Here is a 20815-nt window from a genome sequence, read left to right as displayed (position 1 = left end):
CATAGCATATTATATCATATCATATCAGTATATCATATCATAGCATAGAATAGTAGAGCATAGTATATCATAGCATAGTATATCATAGCATAGTATATCATAGCACAGTATATCATATCATATCAGTATATCATATCATAGCATAGAATAGTAGAGCATAGTATATCATAGCATAGTATATCATATCATATCAGTATATCATATCATAGCATAGAATAGTAGAGCATAGTATATCATAGCATAGTATATCATAGCACAGTATATCATAGCACAGTATATCATAGCATAGTCTATCATATCATAGCATATTATAGCATAGCGTAGTATAGTATAACATATCATTGCATTGCATTGCATAGTATATCACATCACAGCATAGCATAGTATAGCATAGCATAGTTCAGCATATTATAGTATACCATAGCATAGTAGAGCATTAACTGACTTGCCTAGTTAAATAAAGGTTTAAAAAAAATAGCATAGTATTGTATATCATAGCATAGTATATAATTGTATAGTATAGCATAGTATAGTATATCCTAGTATAGTATGTGACTGTACTGTATCTTTAGCACTTTATGGGGATTGAACTATCCTGCGGATCAGTCATATTGTAGCAGAGTCTCAGTGCTAACATTAGCAGTGTGTTTTAGTAATCACAGCTACCCTCGTTGCCCTTTGTCCTGATTATCTGAGAGGTCCTGTAAAATCCTGCTGTTGCAGTCAATTACCCCAACCTTCCAGCAGGGATTCAAATAAAAATGAATGTTGGAAAAAGCTTCTGAAATGAAAACAGATAGCCATCTAACCACCCCTGCCCCCTCAGGTCCAGTTCAGCTACCTCTCCCTCTCCCTCCCCAGCCTCTATCCCCTCAGCAGAGACACACATCAACACACAGAGCTTCTCCATGGGGAACATGTAGCAGATGTCTTAATACCTTTAATCACCTTCTCCTCCAACATTTGTTTTTTAATATGTCCCAAGGCTCAACAATTGCAGCTCAATAGTTTGACCTCCCTTTTCTCAACTCTCTACCCTTTCTTCTCTCTCCTCTCTCTCCCCTTCCTCCTCACATTCCCCCTCCTCATGTCCCTCCCTCCCTCCCCCCTCTCTCCCTCCCCTCTCTCCTCACATCCCCTTCAGTTTTGGCTTGAAAAAGTCCTCAGTAAGTGTCTGGGGCTGTCGTGAGTTTTTCTGTTGTGTTGTTTACTCAAATAGGCAAAGCCATAGGTATGGTCTGAACTCTTTGAAGTCATTTCCATATATAATAATGTATCTTAGGTGGGAAAGAAGAATATGTGTATGTTAGCGTGAGCCCTGTTGCAGGGGACGATGAGAGGCCTAGTCGGACAGGAAGTAGAGGAAGTGGAGAGGACAGTCAGAAGTTCAGCCGACAGAGTACTATACTGAGACTATAAACTGACACAACGGAGAGCTGTGGGGTCAAAGGTCAGTCGTGGTGGAATGTGGCACAGCTGGCCAGAGGAGAGGTGCTGAGGTCAGGATGGGTGGGTGGGAGGGAGGGGGTCAGTAGAGGGGAAAAGGGGGTCATTAGAGCGGTGTGGGGCTCCTGGGGAGAAAAGGGGATCAGGGGCTCCTGGGGCAGTTCATGGTTAACTGAAGGCTATGTCACACTCCTCTTGAATGGGAGAGAGAGAGAGAGACAGAGAGACAGAGAGAGACAGAGAGACAGAGAGACAGAGAGACAGAGAGACAGAGAGGCAGTGAGACATAGAGAGAGAGGCAGAGAGAGAGAGAGAGAGAGACAGAGAGAGGCAGTGAGACAGAGAGAGAGACAGAGGCAGAGACAGAGAGAGAGAGACAGAGAGAGAGAGAGGCAGTGAGACAGAGAGAGACAGAGAGAGAGAGAGAGAGAGGCAGTGAGACAGAGAGAGAGGCAGTAAGACAGAGACAGAGCGGCAGTGAGACAGAGAGAGACAGAGAGAGAGGCAGTAAGACAGAGACAGAGAGAGAGGCAGTAAGACAGAGACAGAGAGGCAGTGAGACAGAGAGAGACAGAGAGAGAGAGAGGCAGTGAGACAGAGAGAGACAGAGAGAGAGAGAGAGAGAGAGGCAGTGAGACAGAGAGAGAGGCAGTAAGACAGAGACAGAGAGGCAGTGAGACAGAGAGAGAGGCAGAGGCAGAGACAGAGACAGTGACAGTGACAGAGAGAGAGATAAACTGTGAGGAAGGTTACTTACCGAGCACAGTGAGCTCAGCGATCTCACTCTCCCTCTCTCCCACCATATTGGTCCCGACACACACATACTTCCCAGCGTCGCCTTTTCTGGCATTGGTTATCATCAGCTTTCCTCCCCGGATCTGAGGAACGAGAGAAAGGGTCAGACCTTGAGAGGACAAAACTACACGCCTAACATTGCAAAACATTCTCTCAGTATAAAAGCGTTGTATTTCCTCACCCATGAAGATATCAGTCTTCACAAAACCATGACCAAAGGAATTCAGAGTTTAAAAAAAATCCATCTGTCATGTTTTGATGGGAGTATAAACTCACAAATTAATCTTAGTGAGCCATGTATGTCCTGAGGTCCCAGTGATAGAAAGCCAAAGTACTGTACTACTGTACTAACTGCGGTACCTATCCAACCATTCTATGCTATTCTCATTCAACCTGTGGCTTGTACGGCTTTATCAGACAGTCTGTTCCTGCTCAGGGCTTGCCTGGCCAAACATCCCTTCCCCAAACCTAGAAAGCCACAGCTCCTTGAGGGAACACCTGAGGCAGGGAAGAGTGGAAGCATTACTCCAGAGACAAATTACTTCCAGCAATCTCCCCAACGGTACTGAGAAGAAGAAAACTGAGCTTTTACTTGAGTATTTTCTCATGCATACATACAGAGACACATACTAACACATGCATACATACAGAGACACATACTAACACATGCATACATACAGAGACACATACTAACACATGCATACATACAGAGACACATACTAACACATGCATACATACAGAGACACATACTAACACATGCATACATACAGAGACACATACTAACACATGCATACATACAGAGACACATACTAACACATGCATAGATACAGAGACACATACTAACACATGCATACATACAGAGACACATACTAACTCATGCATACACCCACACACTAAAAGGTGTGTTTTGTATCCAGGACAAGGTGGGTGTGATGGCTGTTATTTCCCAGGGATTTGATTACAGGCCAGGGGAGGTGCTTTGTTCTCAGGCACTGGGTGAGGCAGCCCGGCCCCTCTCAGGTCCTAGTCAGCTGACAGCTACGCCAGTCAGAGTAGCAGCACACAATAGCACGGGGCACCACTGATCTGCCTGCTCCAAGGGGGCTTAAGGGTTTAAGGGTCACACACCTCAGCCCACAAGAAGACAGACCCCACCCCGAGGCCTGTAACAGACCCCTTTATTCAAAACCCACCGAGGTGTGTGTGTGTGTGTGTGTGTGTGTGTGTGTGTGTGTGTGTGTGTGTGTGTGTGTGTGTGTGTGTGTGTGTGTGTGTGTGTGTGTGTGTGTGTGTGAGTGAGTGAGTGAGTGAGTGATGGGATGTGTAGGTAGGGGAGAGTTGAAGGGGGTAGCCCCAAACAGCATTGCAAAAGAGCCCCAAACATTCTGCCTTTCACTGGCTGTCTTCAGTCAACACACTCCTACACATGTATCAACTTCATGACACACTATCCAACGTCTCACAAAATCTATTTAACTGTGGTCTGCATGTGAAGGAATGGAGCATCACTTTTATTATCCCACTAGCCTAATTAAGAGTGACACCTTGTTCAGGAGCAAAACAATCCACATGAAGTCTGCTAGGTAGGGGAACAACAGGTTCTAAGAACAGGGGAGTATAGAAATAGAATAGAATGTCAGAAGGTTCTCAGTGGAACAACACATCTGTGGTGTGCAGCCTAACAGCTTATCTGGGAGGAGCAGAGACACGGAGAGGTAGTCTAATTGCCTCAACTAATAAATCCCCCTACAAACAAAAAACCCTCCACTCTCGCTCCTCCACTTAAATAAATAGCTGTGCATCAACACTACCCATCCAAGCTGACAGAGTTTGAGAGGATGTGCAGAGAGGAATGGGAGAAACTCAGGCTGTAACCGAACAAAACGTGGAAGAAGTTAAGACATCTGAATACTTTCTGAAGGAACTGTAGACGGCCTACACGTAGAGACACAGAGGAGCACTGGTAGACGGCCTACACGTAGAGAGACAGAGGAGCACTGGATGGCTGCAAACTTTCTACTATTAAACTCGGACAAAACAGAGATGCTTGTTCTAGGTCCCAAGAAACAAAGAGATCTTCTGTTGAATCTGACAATTAATCTTAATGGTTGTACAGTCGTCTCAAATAAAACTGTGAAGGACCTCGGTGTTACTCTGGACCCTGATCTCTCTTTTGAAGTACATATCAAGACCATTTCGAGGACAGCTTTTTTCCATCTACGTAACATTGCAAAAATCAGAAACTTTCTGTCCAAAAATGATGCAGAAAAATTTATCCATGCTTTTGTCACTTCTAGGTTAGACTACTGCAATGCTCTATTTTCCGGCTACCCGGATAAAGCACTAAATAAACTTCAGTTAGTGCTAAATACGGCTGCTAGAATCCTGACTAGAACCAACATTTTTTTTATCATATTACTCCAGTGCTAGCCTCTCTACACTGGCTTCCTGTCAAAGCAAGGGCTGATTTCAAGGTTTTACTGCTAACCTACAATGCATTACATGGGCTTGCTCCTACCTATCTCTCTGATTTGGTCCTGCCGTACATACCTACACGTACGCTACGGTCACAAGACGCAGGCCTCCTAATTGTCCCTAGAATTTCTAAGCAAACAGCTGGAGGCAGGGCTTTCTCCTATAGAGCTCCATTTTTATGGAACGGTCTGCCTACCCATGTCAGAGACGCAAACTCGGTCTCAACCTTTAAGTCTTTACTGAAGACTCATCTCTTCAGTGGGTCATATGATTGAGTGTAGTCTGGCCCAGGAGTGGGAAGGTGAACGGAAAGGCTCTGGAGCAACGAACCGCCCTTGCTGTCTCTGCCTGGCCGATTCCCCTCTTTCCACTGGGATTCTCTGCCTCTAACCCTGTTACGGGGGCTGAGTCACTGGCTTACTGGGGCTCTCTCATGCCGTCCCTGGGGGGGGTGCGTCACCTGGGTGGGTTGATTCACTGTTGTGGTCAGCCTGTCTGGGTTGGCGCCCCCCCCTTGGGTTGTGCCGTGGCGGAGATCTTTGTGGGCTATACTCGGCCTTGTCTCAGGATGGTAAGTTGGTGGTTGAAGATATCCCTCTAGTGGTGTGGGGGCTGTGCTTTGGCAAAGTGGGTGGGGTTATATCCTTCCTGTTTGGCCCTGTCCGGGGGTGTCCTCGGATGGGGCCACAGTGTCTCCTGACCCCTCCTGTCTCAGCCTCCAGTATTTATGCTGCAGTAGTTTATGTGTCGGGGCTAGGGGTCAGTTTGTTATATCTGGAGTACTTCGCCTGTCCTATTCGGTGTCCTGTGTGAATCTAAGTGTGCGTTCTCTAATTCTCTCCTTCTCTTTTTCTTTCTCTCTCTCGGAGGACCTGAGCCCTAGGACCATGCCCCAGGACTACCTGACATGATGACTCCTTGCTGTCCCCAGTCCACCTGGCCATGCTGCTGCTCCAGTTTCAACTGGCCTGGGCCCTAGGACCATGTCCCAGGACTACCTGACATGATGACTCCTTGCTGTCCCCAGTCCACCTGGCCATGCTGCTGCTCCAGTTTCAACTGTTCTGCCTTACTATTATTCAACCATGCTGGTCATTTATGAACATTTGAACATCTTGGCCACGTTCTGTTATAATCTCCACCCAGCACAGCCAGAAGAGGACTGGCCACCCCACATATGCTCTCTCTAATTCTCTCTTTCTTTCTCTCTCTCGGAGGACCTGAGCCCTAGGACCGTGCCCCAGGACTACCTGACATGATGACTCCTTGCTGTCCCCAGTCCACCTGACTGTGCTGCTGCTCCAGTTTCAACTGTTCTGCCTTATTATTATTCGACCATGCTGGTCATTTATGAACATTTGAACATCTTGGTCATGTTCTGTTATAATCTCTACCCGGCACAGCCAGAAGAGGACTGGCCACCCCACATAGCCTGGTTCCGCTCTAGGTTTCTTCCTAGGTTTTGGCCTTTCTAGGGAGTTTTTCCTAGCCACCGTGCTTTTACACCTGCATTGTTTGCTGTTTGGGGTTTTAGGCTGGGTTTCTGTACAGCACTTTGAGATATCAGCTGATGTACGAAGGGCTATATAAATACATTTGATTTGATTTGATTTGTAGACAGCCTACACGTAGAAAGACAGAGGAGCACTGGTAGGCGGCCTACACGTAGAGAGACAGAGGAGCACTGGTAGACGGCCTACACGTAGAGAAACAGAGGAGCACTGGTAGACGGCCTACACGTAGAGAGACAGAGGAGCACTGTAGACGGCCTACACGTAGAGAGACAGAGGAGCACTGGTAGACGGCCTACACGTAGAGAGACAGAGGAGCACTGTAGACGGTCTACACGTAGAGAAACAGAGGAGCACTGTAGACAGCCTACATGTAGAGAGACAGATGAGCACTGTAGACGGTCTACACGTAGAGAGACAGATGAGCACTGTAGACAGCCTACACGTACAGAGACAGAGGAGCACTGTAGACGGTCTACACGTAGAGAGACAGATGAGCACTGTAGACGGCCTACACGTAGAGAGACAGATGAGCACTGTAGACGGCCTACACGTAGAGAGACAGAGGAGCACTGTAGACGGTCTACACGTAGAGAGACAGAGGAGCACTGTAGACGGCCTACACGTAGAGAGACAGATGAGCACTGTAGACGGCCTACACGTAGAGAGACAGAGGAGCACTGTAGACGGTCTACACGTAGAGAGACAGAGGAGCACTGTAGACAGCCTACATGTAGAGAGACAGATGAGCACTGTAGACGGTCTACACGTAGAGAGACAGATGAGCACTATAGACGGCCTACACGTAGAGAGACAGATGAGCACTGTAGACAGCCTACACATAGAGAGACAGAGGAGCACTGGTAGACGGCCTACACGTAGAGAGACAGAGGAGCACTGTAGACGGCCTACACGTAGAGAGACAGAGGAGCACTGTAGACGGCCTACACGTAGCGAGACAGAGGAGCACTGTAGACAGCCTACACGTAGAGACAGAGGAGCACTGTAGACAGCCTACACGTAGAGAGACAGAAGAGCACTGTAGACGGCCTACACGTAGAGAGACAGATGAGCACTGTAGACGGCCTACACGTAGAGAGACAGAGGAGCACTGTAGACGGTCTACACGTAAAGAGACAGAGGAGCACTGTAGACGGCCTACACGTAGAGAGACAGATGAGCACTGTAGACGGCCTACACATAGAGAGACAGAGGAGCACTGGTAGACGGCCTACACGTAGAGAGACAGAGGAGCACTCTAGACGGCCTACACGTAGAGAGACAGAGGAGCACTGTAGACGGCCTACACGTAGCGAGACAGAGGAGCACTGTAGACAGCCTACACGTAGAGAGACAGAGGAGCACTGTAGACGGCCTACACGTAGAGAGACAGAGGAGCACTGTAGACAGCCTACACGTAGAGAGACAGATGAGCACTGTAGACGGCCTACACGTAGAGACAGATGAGCACTGTAGACGGCCTACACGTAGAGAGACAGATGAGCACTGTAGACGGCCTACACATAGAGAGACAGATGAGCACTGTAGACGGCCTACACGTAGAGAGACAGATGAGCACTGTAGACGGCCTACACATAGAGAGACAGATGAGCACTGTAGACGGTCTACACGTAGAGAGACATGGAGCACTGTAGACGGTCTACACGTAGAGAGACAGAGGAGCACTGTAGACAGCCTACACGTAGAGAGACAGAGGAGCACTGTAGACGGCCTGCACGTAGAGAGACAGATGAGCACTGTAGACGGCCTACACGTAGAGAGACAGATGAGCACTGTAGACGGCCTACACATAGAGAGACAGAGGAGCACTGGAAGACGGTCTACACGTAGAGACAGATGAGCACTGTAGACGGCCTACACGTAGAGAGACAGATGAGCACTGTAGACGGCCTACACGTAGAGAGACAGATGACCACTGTAGACGGCCTACACGTAGAGAGACAGATCAGCACTGTAGACGGCCTACACGTAGAGAGACAGATGAGCACTGTAGACAGCCTACACGTACAGAGACAGAGGAGCACTGTAGACGGTCTACACGTAGAGAGACAGATGAGCACTGTAGACGGCCTACACGTAGAGAGACAGATGAGCACTGTAGACGGCCTACACGTAGAGAGACAGAGGAGCACTGTAGACGGTCTACACGTAGAGAGACAGAGGAGCACTGTAGACGGCCTACACGTAGAGAGACAGATGAGCACTGTAGACGGCCTACACGTAGAGAGACAGAGGAGCACTGTAGACGGTCTACACGTAGAGAGACAGAGGAGCACTGTAGACAGCCTACATGTAGAGAGACAGATGAGCACTGTAGACGGTCTACACGTAGAGAGACAGATGAGCACTATAGACGGCCTACACGTAGAGAGACAGATGAGCACTGTAGACAGCCTACACATAGAGAGACAGAGGAGCACTGGTAGACGGCCTACACGTAGAGAGACAGAGGAGCACTGTAGACGGCCTACACGTAGAGAGACAGAGGAGCACTGTAGACGGCCTACACGTAGCGAGACAGAGGAGCACTGTAGACAGCCTACACGTAGAGAGACAGAGGAGCACTGTAGACAGCCTACACGTAGAGAGACAGAAGAGCACTGTAGACGGCCTACACGTAGAGAGACAGATGAGCACTGTAGACGGCCTACACGTAGAGAGACAGAGGAGCACTGTAGACGGTCTACACGTAGAGAGACAGAGGAGCACTGTAGACGGCCTACACGTAGAGAGACAGATGAGCACTGTAGACGGCCTACACGTAGAGAGACAGAGGAGCACTGGTAGACGGCCTACACGTAGAGAGACAGAGGAGCACTCTAGACGGCCTACACGTAGAGAGACAGAGGAGCACTGTAGACGGCCTACACGTAGCGAGACAGAGGAGCACTGTAGACAGCCTACACGTAGAGAGACAGAGGAGCACTGTAGACAGCCTACACGTAGAGAGACAGAGGAGCACTGTAGACGGCCTACACGTAGAGAGACAGATGAGCACTGTAGACGGCCTACACGTAGAGAGACAGAGGAGCACTGTAGACGGTCTACACGTAGAGAGACAGAGGAGCACTGTAGACGGCCTACACGTAGAGAGACAGATGAGCACTGTAGACGGCCTACACGTAGAGAGACAGAGGAGCACTGTAGACGGTCTACACGTAGAGAGACAGAGGAGCACTGTAGACAGCCTACATGTAGAGAGACAGATGAGCACTGTAGACGGTCTACACGTAGAGAGACAGATGAGCACTGTAGACGGCCTACACGTAGAGAGACAGATGAGCACTGTAGACAGCCTACACGTAGAGAGACAGAGGAGCACTGGTAGACGGCCTACACGTAGAGAGACAGAGGAGCACTGTAGACGGCCTACACGTAGAGAGACAGAGGAGCACTGTAGACGGCCTACACGTAGCGAGACAGAGGAGCACTGTAGACGGCCTACACGTAGAGAGACAGAGGATCACTGGTAGACGGCCTACACGTAGAGAGACAGAGGAGCACTGGTAGACTGTCTACACGTAGAGAGACAGAGGAGCACTGGTAGACGGCCTACACGTAGAGAGACAGAGGAGCACTGGTAGACGGCCTACACGTAGAGAGACAGAGGAGCACTGGTAGACGGCCTACACGTAGAGAGACAGAGGAGCACTGGTAGACGGCCTACACGTAGAGAGACAGAGGAGCACTGGTAGACGGCCTACACGTAGAGAGACAGAGGAGCACTGTAGACGGCCTACACGTAGAGAGACAGAGGAGCACTGTAGAGGGCCTACACGTAGAGAGACAGGGGAGCACTGTAGACGGTCTACACGTAGAGAGACAGATGAGCACTGTAGACAGCCTACACGTAGAGAGACAGATGAGCACTGTAGACGGTCTACACGTAGAGAGACAGAGGAGCACTGGTAGACGGTCTACACGTAGAGAGACAGAGGAGCACTGGTAGAAGGCCTACACGTAGAGAGACAGATGAGCACTGTAGACAGCCTACACGTAGAGAGACAGAGGAGCACGGTAGACCGTCTACACGTAGAGAGACAGAAGAGCACTGTAGACGGCCTACACGTAAAGAGACAGATGAGCACTGTAGACAGCCTACACGTAGAGAGACAGAGGAGCACTGTAGACGGCCTACACGTAGAGACAGATGAGCACTGTAGACGGCCTACACGTAGAGAGACAGATGAGCACTGTAGACGGCCTACACGTAGAGAGACAGAGGAGCACTGTAGATGGTCTACACGTAGAGAGACAGAGGAGCAATGTAGACGGCCTACACGTAGAGAGACAGAGGAGCACTGTAGACAGCCTACACGTAGAGAGACAGATGAGCACTGTAGACGGCCTACACGTAGAGACAGATGAGCACTGTAGACGGCCTACACGTAGAGAGACAGATGAGCACTGTAGACGGCCTACACGTAGAGAGACAGATGAGCACTGTAGACGGCCTACACGTAGAGAGACAGATGAGCATTGTAGACGGCCTACACGTAGAGAGACAGATGAGCACTGTAGACGGCCTACACGTAGAGAGACAGATGAGCACTGTAGACGGCCTACACGTAGAGAGACAGATGAGCACTGTAGACAGCCTACACATAGAGAGACAGAGGAGCACTGGTAGACGGTCTACACGTAGAGAGACAGAGGAGCACTGTAGACGGCCTACACGTAGAGAGACAGATGAGCACTGTAGACGGCCTACACATAGAGAGACAGAGGAGCACTGTAGACGGCCTACACATAGAGAGACAGGGGAGCACTGGTAGACGGCCTACACATAGAGAGACAGGGGAGCACTGGTAGACGGCCTACACATAGAGAGACAGAGGAGCACTGGTAGACGGCCTACACATAGAGAGACAGAGGAGCACTGGTAGACGGCCTACACGTAGAGAGACAGAGGAGCACTGGTAGACGGCCTACACGTAGAGAGACAGAGGAGCACTGGTAGACGACCTACACGTAGAGAGACAGAGGAGCACTGTAGACGGCCTACACGTAGAGAGACAGAGGAGCACTGTAGACGGCCTACACGTAGCGAGACAGAGGAGCACTGTAGACAGCCTACACGTAGAGAGACAGAGGTGCACTGTAGACAGCCTACACGTAGAGAGACAGAGGAGCACTGTAGTTCGGTCTACACGTAGAGAGACAGAGGAGCACTGTAGACGGTCTACACGTAGAGAGACAGAGGAGCACTGGTAGACGGCCTACACGTAGAGAGACAGAGGAGCACTGGTAGACGGCCTACACGTAGAGAGACAGAGGAGCACTGGTAGACGGCCTACACGTAGAGAGACAGAGGAGCACTGTAGTTCGGTCTACACGTAGAGAGACAGAGGAGCACTGGTAGACGGCCTACACGTAGAGAGACAGAGGAGCACTGGTAGACGGCCTACACGTAGAGAGACAGAGGAGCACTGGTAGACGGCCTACACGTAGAGAGACAGAGGAGCACTGGTAGACGGCCTACACGTAGAGAGACAGAGGAGCACTGTAGACGGCCTACACGTAGAGAGACAGAGGAGCACTGTAGACGGCCTACACGTAGAGAGACAGAGAGCACTGTAGACGGCCTAGCAGAGGAGCACTGTAGACGGCCTACACGTAGAGAGACAGAGGAGCACTGTAGACGGCCTACACGTAGAGAGACAGATGAGCACTGTAGACAGCCTACACGTAGAGAGACAGAGGAGCACTGTAGACGGCCTACACGTAGAGAGACAGAGGAGCACTGTAGACGGCCTACACGTAGAGAGACAGAGGAGCACTGTAGACGGAGAGACAGAGGAGCACTCTACACGTAGAGAGACAGAGGAGCACTGTAGACGGCCTACACGTAGAGAGACAGAGGAGCACTGTAGACAGCCTACACGTAGAGAGACAGATGAGCACTGTAGACGGCCTACACGTAGAGACAGATGAGCACTGTAGACGGCCTACACGTAGAGAGACAGATGAGCACTGTAGACGGCCTACACGTAGAGAGACAGATGAGCACTGTAGACGGCCTACACATAGAGAGACAGATGAGCACTGTAGACGGCCTACACGTAGAGAGACAGATGAGCACTGTAGACGGCCTACACATAGAGAGACAGATGAGCACTGTAGACGGTCTACACGTAGAGAGACAGAGGAGCACTGTAGACGGTCTACACGTAGAGAGACAGAGGAGCACTGTAGACAGCCTACACGTAGAGAGACAGAGGAGCACTGGTAGACGGTCTACACGTAGAGACAGATGAGCACTGTAGACGGCCTACACGTAGAGAGACAGATGAGCACTGTAGACGGCCTACACGTAGAGAGACAGATGACCACTGTAGACGGCCTACACGTAGAGAGACAGATCAGCACTGTAGACGGCCTACACGTAGAGAGACAGATGAGCACTGTAGACAGCCTACACGTACAGAGACAGAGGAGCACTGTAGACGGTCTACACGTAGAGAGACAGATGAGCACTGTAGACGGCCTACACGTAGAGAGACAGATGAGCACTGTAGACGGCCTACACGTAGAGAGACAGAGGAGCACTGTAGACGGTCTACACGTAGAGAGACAGAGGAGCACTGTAGACGGTCTACACGTAGAGAGACAGAGGAGCACTGTAGACAGCCTACATGTAGAGAGACAGATGAGCACTGTAGACGGTCTACACGTAGAGAGACAGATGAGCACTGTAGACGGCCTACACGTAGAGAGACAGATGAGCACTGTAGACAGCCTACACATAGAGAGACAGAGGAGCACTGGTAGACGGCCTACACGTAGAGAGACAGAGGAGCACTGTAGACGGCCTACACGTAGAGAGACAGAGGAGCACTGTAGACGGTCTACACGTAGAGAGACAGAGGAGCACTGTAGACGGCCTACACGTAGAGAGACAGATGAGCACTGTAGACGGCCTACACATAGAGAGACAGAGGAGCACTGGTAGACGGCCTACACGTAGAGAGACAGAGGAGCACTGTAGACGGCCTACACGTAGAGAGACAGAGGAGCACTGTAGACGGCCTACACGTAGCGAGACAGAGGAGCACTGTAGACAGCCTACACGTAGAGAGACAGAGGAGCACTGTAGACAGCCTACACGTAGAGAGACAGAGGAGCACTGTAGACGGCCTACACGTAGAGAGACAGATGAGCACTGTAGACGGCCTACACGTAGAGAGACAGAGGAGCACTGTAGACGGTCTACACGTAGAGAGACAGAGGAGCACTGTAGACGGCCTACACGTAGAGAGACAGATGAGCACTGTAGACGGCCTACACGTAGAGAGACAGAGGAGCACTGTAGACGGTCTACACGTAGAGAGACAGAGGAGCACTGTAGACGGCCTACATGTAGAGAGACAGATGAGCACTGTAGACGGTCTACACGTAGAGAGACAGATGAGCACTGTAGACGGCCTACACGTAGAGAGACAGATGAGCACTGTAGACAGCCTACACATAGAGAGACAGAGGAGCACTGGTAGACGGCCTACACGTAGAGAGACAGAGGAGCACTGTAGACGGCCTACACGTAGAGAGACAGAGGAGCACTGTAGACGGCCTACACGTAGAGAGACAGAGGAGCACTGTAGACGGCCTACACGTAGCGAGACAGAGGAGCACTGTAGACGGCCTACACGTAGAGAGACAGATGAGCACTGTAGACGGCCTACACGTAGAGAGACAGAGGAGCACTGTAGACGGTCTACACGTAGAGAGACAGAGGAGCACTGTAGACGGCCTACACGTAGAGAGACAGATGAGCACTGTAGACGGCCTACACGTAGAGAGACAGAGGAGCACTGTAGACGGTCTACACGTAGAGAGACAGAGGAGCACTGTAGACGGCCTACACGTAGAGAGACAGATGAGCACTGTAGACGGCCTACACGTAGAGAGACAGAGGAGCACTGTAGACGGTCTACACGTAGAGAGACAGAGGAGCACTGTAGACAGCCTACATGTAGAGAGACAGATGAGCACTGTAGACGGTCTACACGTAGAGAGACAGATGAGCACTGTAGACGGCCTACACGTAGAGAGACAGATGAGCACTGTAGACAGCCTACACGTAGAGAGACAGAGGAGCACTGGTAGACGGCCTACACGTAGAGAGACAGAGGAGCACTGTAGACGGCCTACACGTAGAGAGACAGAGGAGCACTGTAGACGGCCTACACGTAGAGAGACAGAGGAGCACTGTAGACGGCCTACACGTAGCGAGACAGAGGAGCACTGTAGACAGCCTACACGTAGAGAGACAGAGGAGCACTGTAGACGGCCTACACGTAGAGAGACAGAGGAGCACTGTAGACGGTCTACACGTAGAGAGACAGAGGAGCACTGTAGACGGTCTACACGTAGAGAGACAGAGGAGCACTGGTAGACGGCCTACACGTAGAGAGACAGAGGAGCACTGGTAGACTGTCTACACGTAGAGAGACAGAGGAGCACTGGTAGACGGCCTACACGTAGAGAGACAGAGGAGCACTGGTAGACGGCCTACACGTAGAGAGACAGAGGAGCACTGTAGACGGCCTACACGTAGAGAGACAGAGGAGCACTGTAGAGGGCCTACACGTAGAGAGACAGAGGAGCACTGTAGACGGTCTACACGTAGAGAGACAGAGGAGCACTGTAGACAGCCTACACGTAGAGAGACAGATGAGCACTGTAGACGGTCTACACGTAGAGAGACAGAGGAGCACTGGTAGACGGTCTACACGTAGAGAGACAGAGGAGCACTGGTAGAAGGCCTACACGTAGAGAGACAGATGAGCACTGTAGACAGCCTACACGTAGAGAGACAGAGGAGCACGGTAGACCGTCTACACGTAGAGAGACAGAAGAGCACTGTAGACGGCCTACACGTAAAGAGACAGATGAGCACTGTAGACAGCCTACACGTAGAGAGACAGAGGAGCACTGTAGACGGCCTACACGTAGAGACAGATGAGCACTGTAGACGGCCTACACGTAGAGAGACAGATGAGCACTGTAGACGGCCTACACGTAGAGAGACAGAGGAGCACTGTAGATGGTCTACACGTAGAGAGACAGAGGAGCAATGTAGACGGCCTACACGTAGAGAGACAGAGGAGCACTGTAGACAGCCTACACGTAGAGAGAAAGATGAGCACTGTAGACGACCTACACGTAGAGACAGATGAGCACTGTAGACGGCCTACACGTAGAGAGACAGATGAGCACTGTAGACGGCCTACACGTAGAGAGACAGATGAGCACTGTAGACGGCCTACACGTAGAGAGACAGATGAGCATTGTAGACGGCCTACACGTAGAGAGACAGATGAGCACTGTAGACGGCCTACACGTAGAGAGACAGATGAGCACTGTAGACAGCCTACACATAGAGAGACAGAGGAGCACTGGTAGACGGTCTACACGTAGAGAGACAGAGGAGCACTGTAGACGGCCTACACGTAGAGAGACAGATGAGCACTGTAGACGGCCTACACATAGAGAGACAGAGGAGCACTGGTAGACGGCCTACACATAGAGAGACAGGGGAGCACTGGTAGACGGCCTACACATAGAGAGACAGAGGAGCACTGGTAGACGGCCTACACATAGAGAGACAGAGGAGCACTGGTATACGGCCTACACGTAGAGAGACAGAGGAGCACTGGTAGACGGCCTACACGTAGAGAGACAGAGGAGCACTGGTAGACGACCTACACGTAGAGAGACAGAGGAGCACTGTAGACGGCCTACACGTAGAGAGACAGAGGAGCACTGTAGACGGCCTACACGTAGCGAGACAGAGGAGCACTGTAGACAGCCTACACGTAGAGAGACAGAGGTGCACTGTAGACAGCCTACACGTAGAGAGACAGAGGAGCACTGTAGTTCGGTCTACACGTAGAGAGACAGGGGAGCACTGGTAGACGGCCTACACGTAGAGAGACAGAGGAGCACTGGTAGACGGCCTACACGTAGAGAGACAGATGAGCACTGGTAGACGGCTTACACGTAGAGAGACAGAGGAGCACTGGTAGACGGCCTACACGTAGAGAGACAGAGGAGCACTGGTAGACGGCCTACACGTAGAGAGACAGAGGAGCACTGGTAGACGGCCTACACGTAGAGAGACAGAGGAGCACTGGTAGACGGCCTACACGTAGAGAGACAGAGGAGCACTGGTAGACGGCCTACACGTAGAGAGACAGAGGAGCACTGGTAGACGGCCTACACGTAGAGAGACAGAGGAGCACTGGTAGACGGCCTACACGTAGAGAGACAGAGGAGCACTGTAGACGGCCTACACGTAGAGAGACAGAGGAGCACTGTAGACGGCCTACACGTAGAGAGACAGAGGAGCACTGTAGACGGCCTACACGTAGAGAGACAGAGGAGCACTGTAGACGGCCTACACGTAGAGAGACAGAGGAGCACTGTAGACGGCCTACACGTAGCGAGACAGAGGAGCACTGTAGACAGCCTACACGTAGAGAGACAGAGGAGCACTGTAGACAGCCTACACGTAGAGAGACAGAGGAGCACTGTAGACAGCCTACACGTAGAGAGACAGAGGAGCACTGTAGACGGTCTACACGTAGAGAGACAGAGGAGCACTGTAGACGGTCTACACGTAGAGAGGCAGAGAAGCACTGTAGACGGCCTACACGTAGAGAGACAGAGGATCACTGTAGACGGCCTACACGTAGAGAGACAGATGAGCACTGTAGACGGCCTACACGTAGAGAGACAGATGAGCACTGTAGACGGCCTACACGTAGAGAGACAGATGAGCACTGTAGACGGCCTACACGTAGAGAGACAGATGAGCACTGTAGACGGTCTACACGTAGAGAGACAGAGGAGCACTGTAGACGGTCTACACGTAGAGAGACAGAGGAGCACTGTAGACAGCCTACACGTAGAGAGACAGATGAGCACTGTAGACGGTCTACACGTAGAGAGACAGATGAGCACTGTATACGGCCTACACGTAGAGAGACAGATGAGCACTGTAGACGGCCTACACGTAGAGAGACAGATGAGCACTGTAGACGGCTTACACGTAGAGAGACAGATGACCACTGTAGACGGCCTACACGTAGAGAGACAGATCAGCACTGTAGACGGCCTACACGTAGAGAGACAGATGAGCACTGTAGACGGTCTACACGTAGAGAGACAGAGGAGCACTGTAGACGGCCTACACGTAGAGAGACAGAGGAGCACTGGTAGACGGTCTACACGTAGAGAGACAGAGGAGCACTGTAGACGGCCTACACGTAGAGAGACAGATGAGCACTGTAGACGGCCTACACGTAGAGAGACAGATGAGCACTGTAGACGGCCTACACGTAGAGAGACAGAGGAGCACTGTAGACAGCCTACACGTAGAGAGAAAGATGAGCACTGTAGACGACCTACACGTAGAGACAGATGAGCACTGTAGACGGCCTACACGTAGAGAGACAGATGAGCACTGTAGACGGCCTACACGTAGAGAGACAGATGAGCACTGTAGACGGCCTACACGTAGAGAGACAGATGAGCATTGTAGACGGCCTACACGTAGAGAGACAGATGAGCACTGTAGACGGCCTACACGTAGAGAGACAGATGAGCACTGTAGACAGCCTACACATAGAGAGACAGAGGAGCACTGGTAGACGGTCTACACGTAGAGAGACAGAGGAGCACTGTAGACGGCCTACACGTAGAGAGACAGATGAGCACTGTAGACGGCCTACACATAGAGAGACAGAGGAGCACTGGTAGACGGCCTACACATAGAGAGACAGGGAGCACTGGTAGACGGCCTACACATAGAGAGACAGAGGAGCACTGGTAGACGGCCTACACATAGAGAGACAGAGGAGCACTGGTATACGGCCTACACGTAGAGAGACAGAGGAGCACTGGTAGACGGCCTACACGTAGAGAGACAGAGGAGCACTGGTAGACGACCTACACGTAGAGAGACAGAGGAGCACTGTAGACGGCCTACACGTAGAGAGACAGAGGAGCACTGTAGACGGCCTAGACGTAGCGAGACAGAGGAGCACTGTAGACAGCCTACACGTAGAGAGACAGAGGTGCACTGTAGACAGCCTACACGTAGAGAGACAGAGGAGCACTGTAGTTCGGTCTACACGTAGAGAGACAGGGGAGCACTGGTAGACGGCCTACACGTAGAGAGACAGAGGAGCACTGGTAGACGGCCTACACGTAGAGAGACAGATGAGCACTGGTAGACGGCTTACACGTAGAGAGACAGAGGAGCACTGGTAGACGGCCTACACGTAGAGAGACAGATGAGCACTGGTAGACGGCTTACACGTAGAGAGACAGAGGAGCACTGGTAGACGGCCTACACGTAGAGAGACAGAGGAGCACTGGTAGACGGCCTACACGTAGAGAGACAGAGGAGCACTGGTATACGGCCTACACGTAGAGAGACAGAGGAGCACTGGTAGACGGCCTACACGTAGAGAGACAGAGGAGCACTGGTAGACGACCTACACGTAGAGAGACAGAGGAGCACTGTAGACGGCCTACACGTAGAGAGACAGAGGAGCACTGTAGACGGCCTAGACGTAGCGAGACAGAGGAGCACTGTAGACAGCCTACACGTAGAGAGACAGAGGTGCACTGTAGACAGCCTACACGTAGAGAGACAGAGGAGCACTGTAGTTCGGTCTACACGTAGAGAGACAGGGGAGCACTGGTAGACGGCCTACACGTAGAGAGACAGAGGAGCACTGGTAGACGGCCTACACGTAGAGAGACAGATGAGCACTGGTAGACGGCTTACACGTAGAGAGACAGAGGAGCACTGGTAGACGGCCTACACGTAGAGAGACAGAGGAGCACTGGTAGACGGCCTACACGTAGAGAGACAGAGGAGCACTGGTAGACGGCCTACACGTAGAGAGACAGAGGAGCACTGGTAGACGGCCTACACGTAGAGAGACAGAGGAGCACTGGTAGACGGCCTACACGTAGAGAGACAGAGGAGCACTGGTAGACGGCCTACACGTAGAGAGACAGAGGAGCACTGGTAGACGGCCTACACGTAGAGAGACAGAGGAGCACTGTAGACGGCCTACACGTAGAGAGACAGAGGAGCACTGTAGACGGCCTACACGTAGAGAGACAGAGGAGCACTGTAGACGGCCTACACGTAGAGAGACAGAGGAGCACTGTAGACGGCCTACACGTAGAGAGACAGAGGAGCACTGTAGACGGCCTACACGTAGCGAGACAGAGGAGCACTGTAGACAGCCTACACGTAGAGAGACAGAGGAGCACTGTAGACAGCCTACACGTAGAGAGACAGAGGAGCACTGTAGACGGTCTACACGTAGAGAGACAGAGGAGCACTGTAGACGGTCTACACGTAGAGAGGCAGAGAAGCACTGTAGACGGCCTACACGTAGAGAGACAGAGGATCACTGTAGACGGCCTACACGTAGAGAGACAGATGAGCACTGTAGACGGCCTACACGTAGAGAGACAGATGAGCACTGTAGACGGCCTACACGTAGAGAGACAGATGAGCACTGTAGACGGCCTACACGTAGAGAGACAGATGAGCACTGTAGACGGTCTACACGTAGAGAGACAGAGGAGCACTGTAGACGGTCTACACGTAGAGAGACAGAGGAGCACTGTAGACAGCCTACACGTAGAGAGACAGATGAGCACTGTAGACGGTCTACACGTAGAGAGACAGATGAGCACTGTATACGGCCTACACGTAGAGAGACAGATGAGCACTGTAGACGGCCTACACGTAGAGAGACAGATGAGCACTGTAGACGGCCTACACGTAGAGAGACAGATGACCACTGTAGACGGCCTACACGTAGAGAGACAGAGGAGCACTGTAGACGGCCTACACGTAGAGAGACAGAGGAGCACTGTAGACGGCCTACACGTAGAGAGACAGAGGAGCACTGTAGACGGCCTACACGTAGAGAGACAGAGGAGCACTGTAGACGGCCTACACGTAGAGAGACAGAGGAGCACTGTAGACGGCCTACACGTAGCGAGACAGAGGAGCACTGTAGACAGCCTACACGTAGAGAGACAGAGGAGCACTGTAGACAGCCTACACGTAGAGAGACAGAGGAGCACTGTAGACGGTCTACACGTAGAGAGACAGAGGAGCACTGTAGACGGTCTACACGTAGAGAGGCAGAGAAGCACTGTAGACGGCCTACACGTAGAGAGACAGAGGATCACTGTAGACGGCCTACACGTAGAGAGACAGATGAGCACTGTAGACGGCCTACACGTAGAGAGACAGATGAGCACTGTAGACGGCCTACACGTAGAGAGACAGATGAGCACTGTAGACGGCCTAGACGTAGAGAGACAGATGAGCACTGTAGACGGTCTACACGTAGAGAGACAGAGGAGCACTGTAGACGGTCTACACGTAGAGAGACAGAGGAGCACTGTAGACAGCCTACACGTAGAGAGACAGATGAGCACTGTAGACGGTCTACACGTAGAGAGACAGATGAGCACTGTATACGGCCTACACGTAGAGAGACAGATGAGCACTGTAGACGGCC

The 20815-nt window shown here is 51.4% G+C and overlaps 1 protein-coding gene across 1 annotated transcript in view; it reads right to left on the bottom strand.

Moving 5' to 3' along the window:
• LOC115120871 (roundabout homolog 1-like) overlaps positions 1 to 20815 on the bottom strand; it is a 490866-nt gene that overhangs the window by 139948 nt on the left and 330103 nt on the right. Inside the window, exon 5 of the mRNA XM_065000506.1 lies at positions 2204 to 2324. Within this exon, the coding sequence (XP_064856578.1) occupies positions 2204 to 2324 (121 nt within the window). The remainder of the gene's footprint in view (positions 1 to 2203; positions 2325 to 20815) is intronic.

This window comes from Oncorhynchus nerka, linkage group LG14 (assembly GCF_034236695.1).
Source record: "Oncorhynchus nerka isolate Pitt River linkage group LG14, Oner_Uvic_2.0, whole genome shotgun sequence".
NCBI lineage: Eukaryota > Metazoa > Chordata > Actinopteri > Salmoniformes > Salmonidae > Oncorhynchus > Oncorhynchus nerka.
This window is presented reverse-complemented; position numbering and strand designations above follow the sequence as displayed.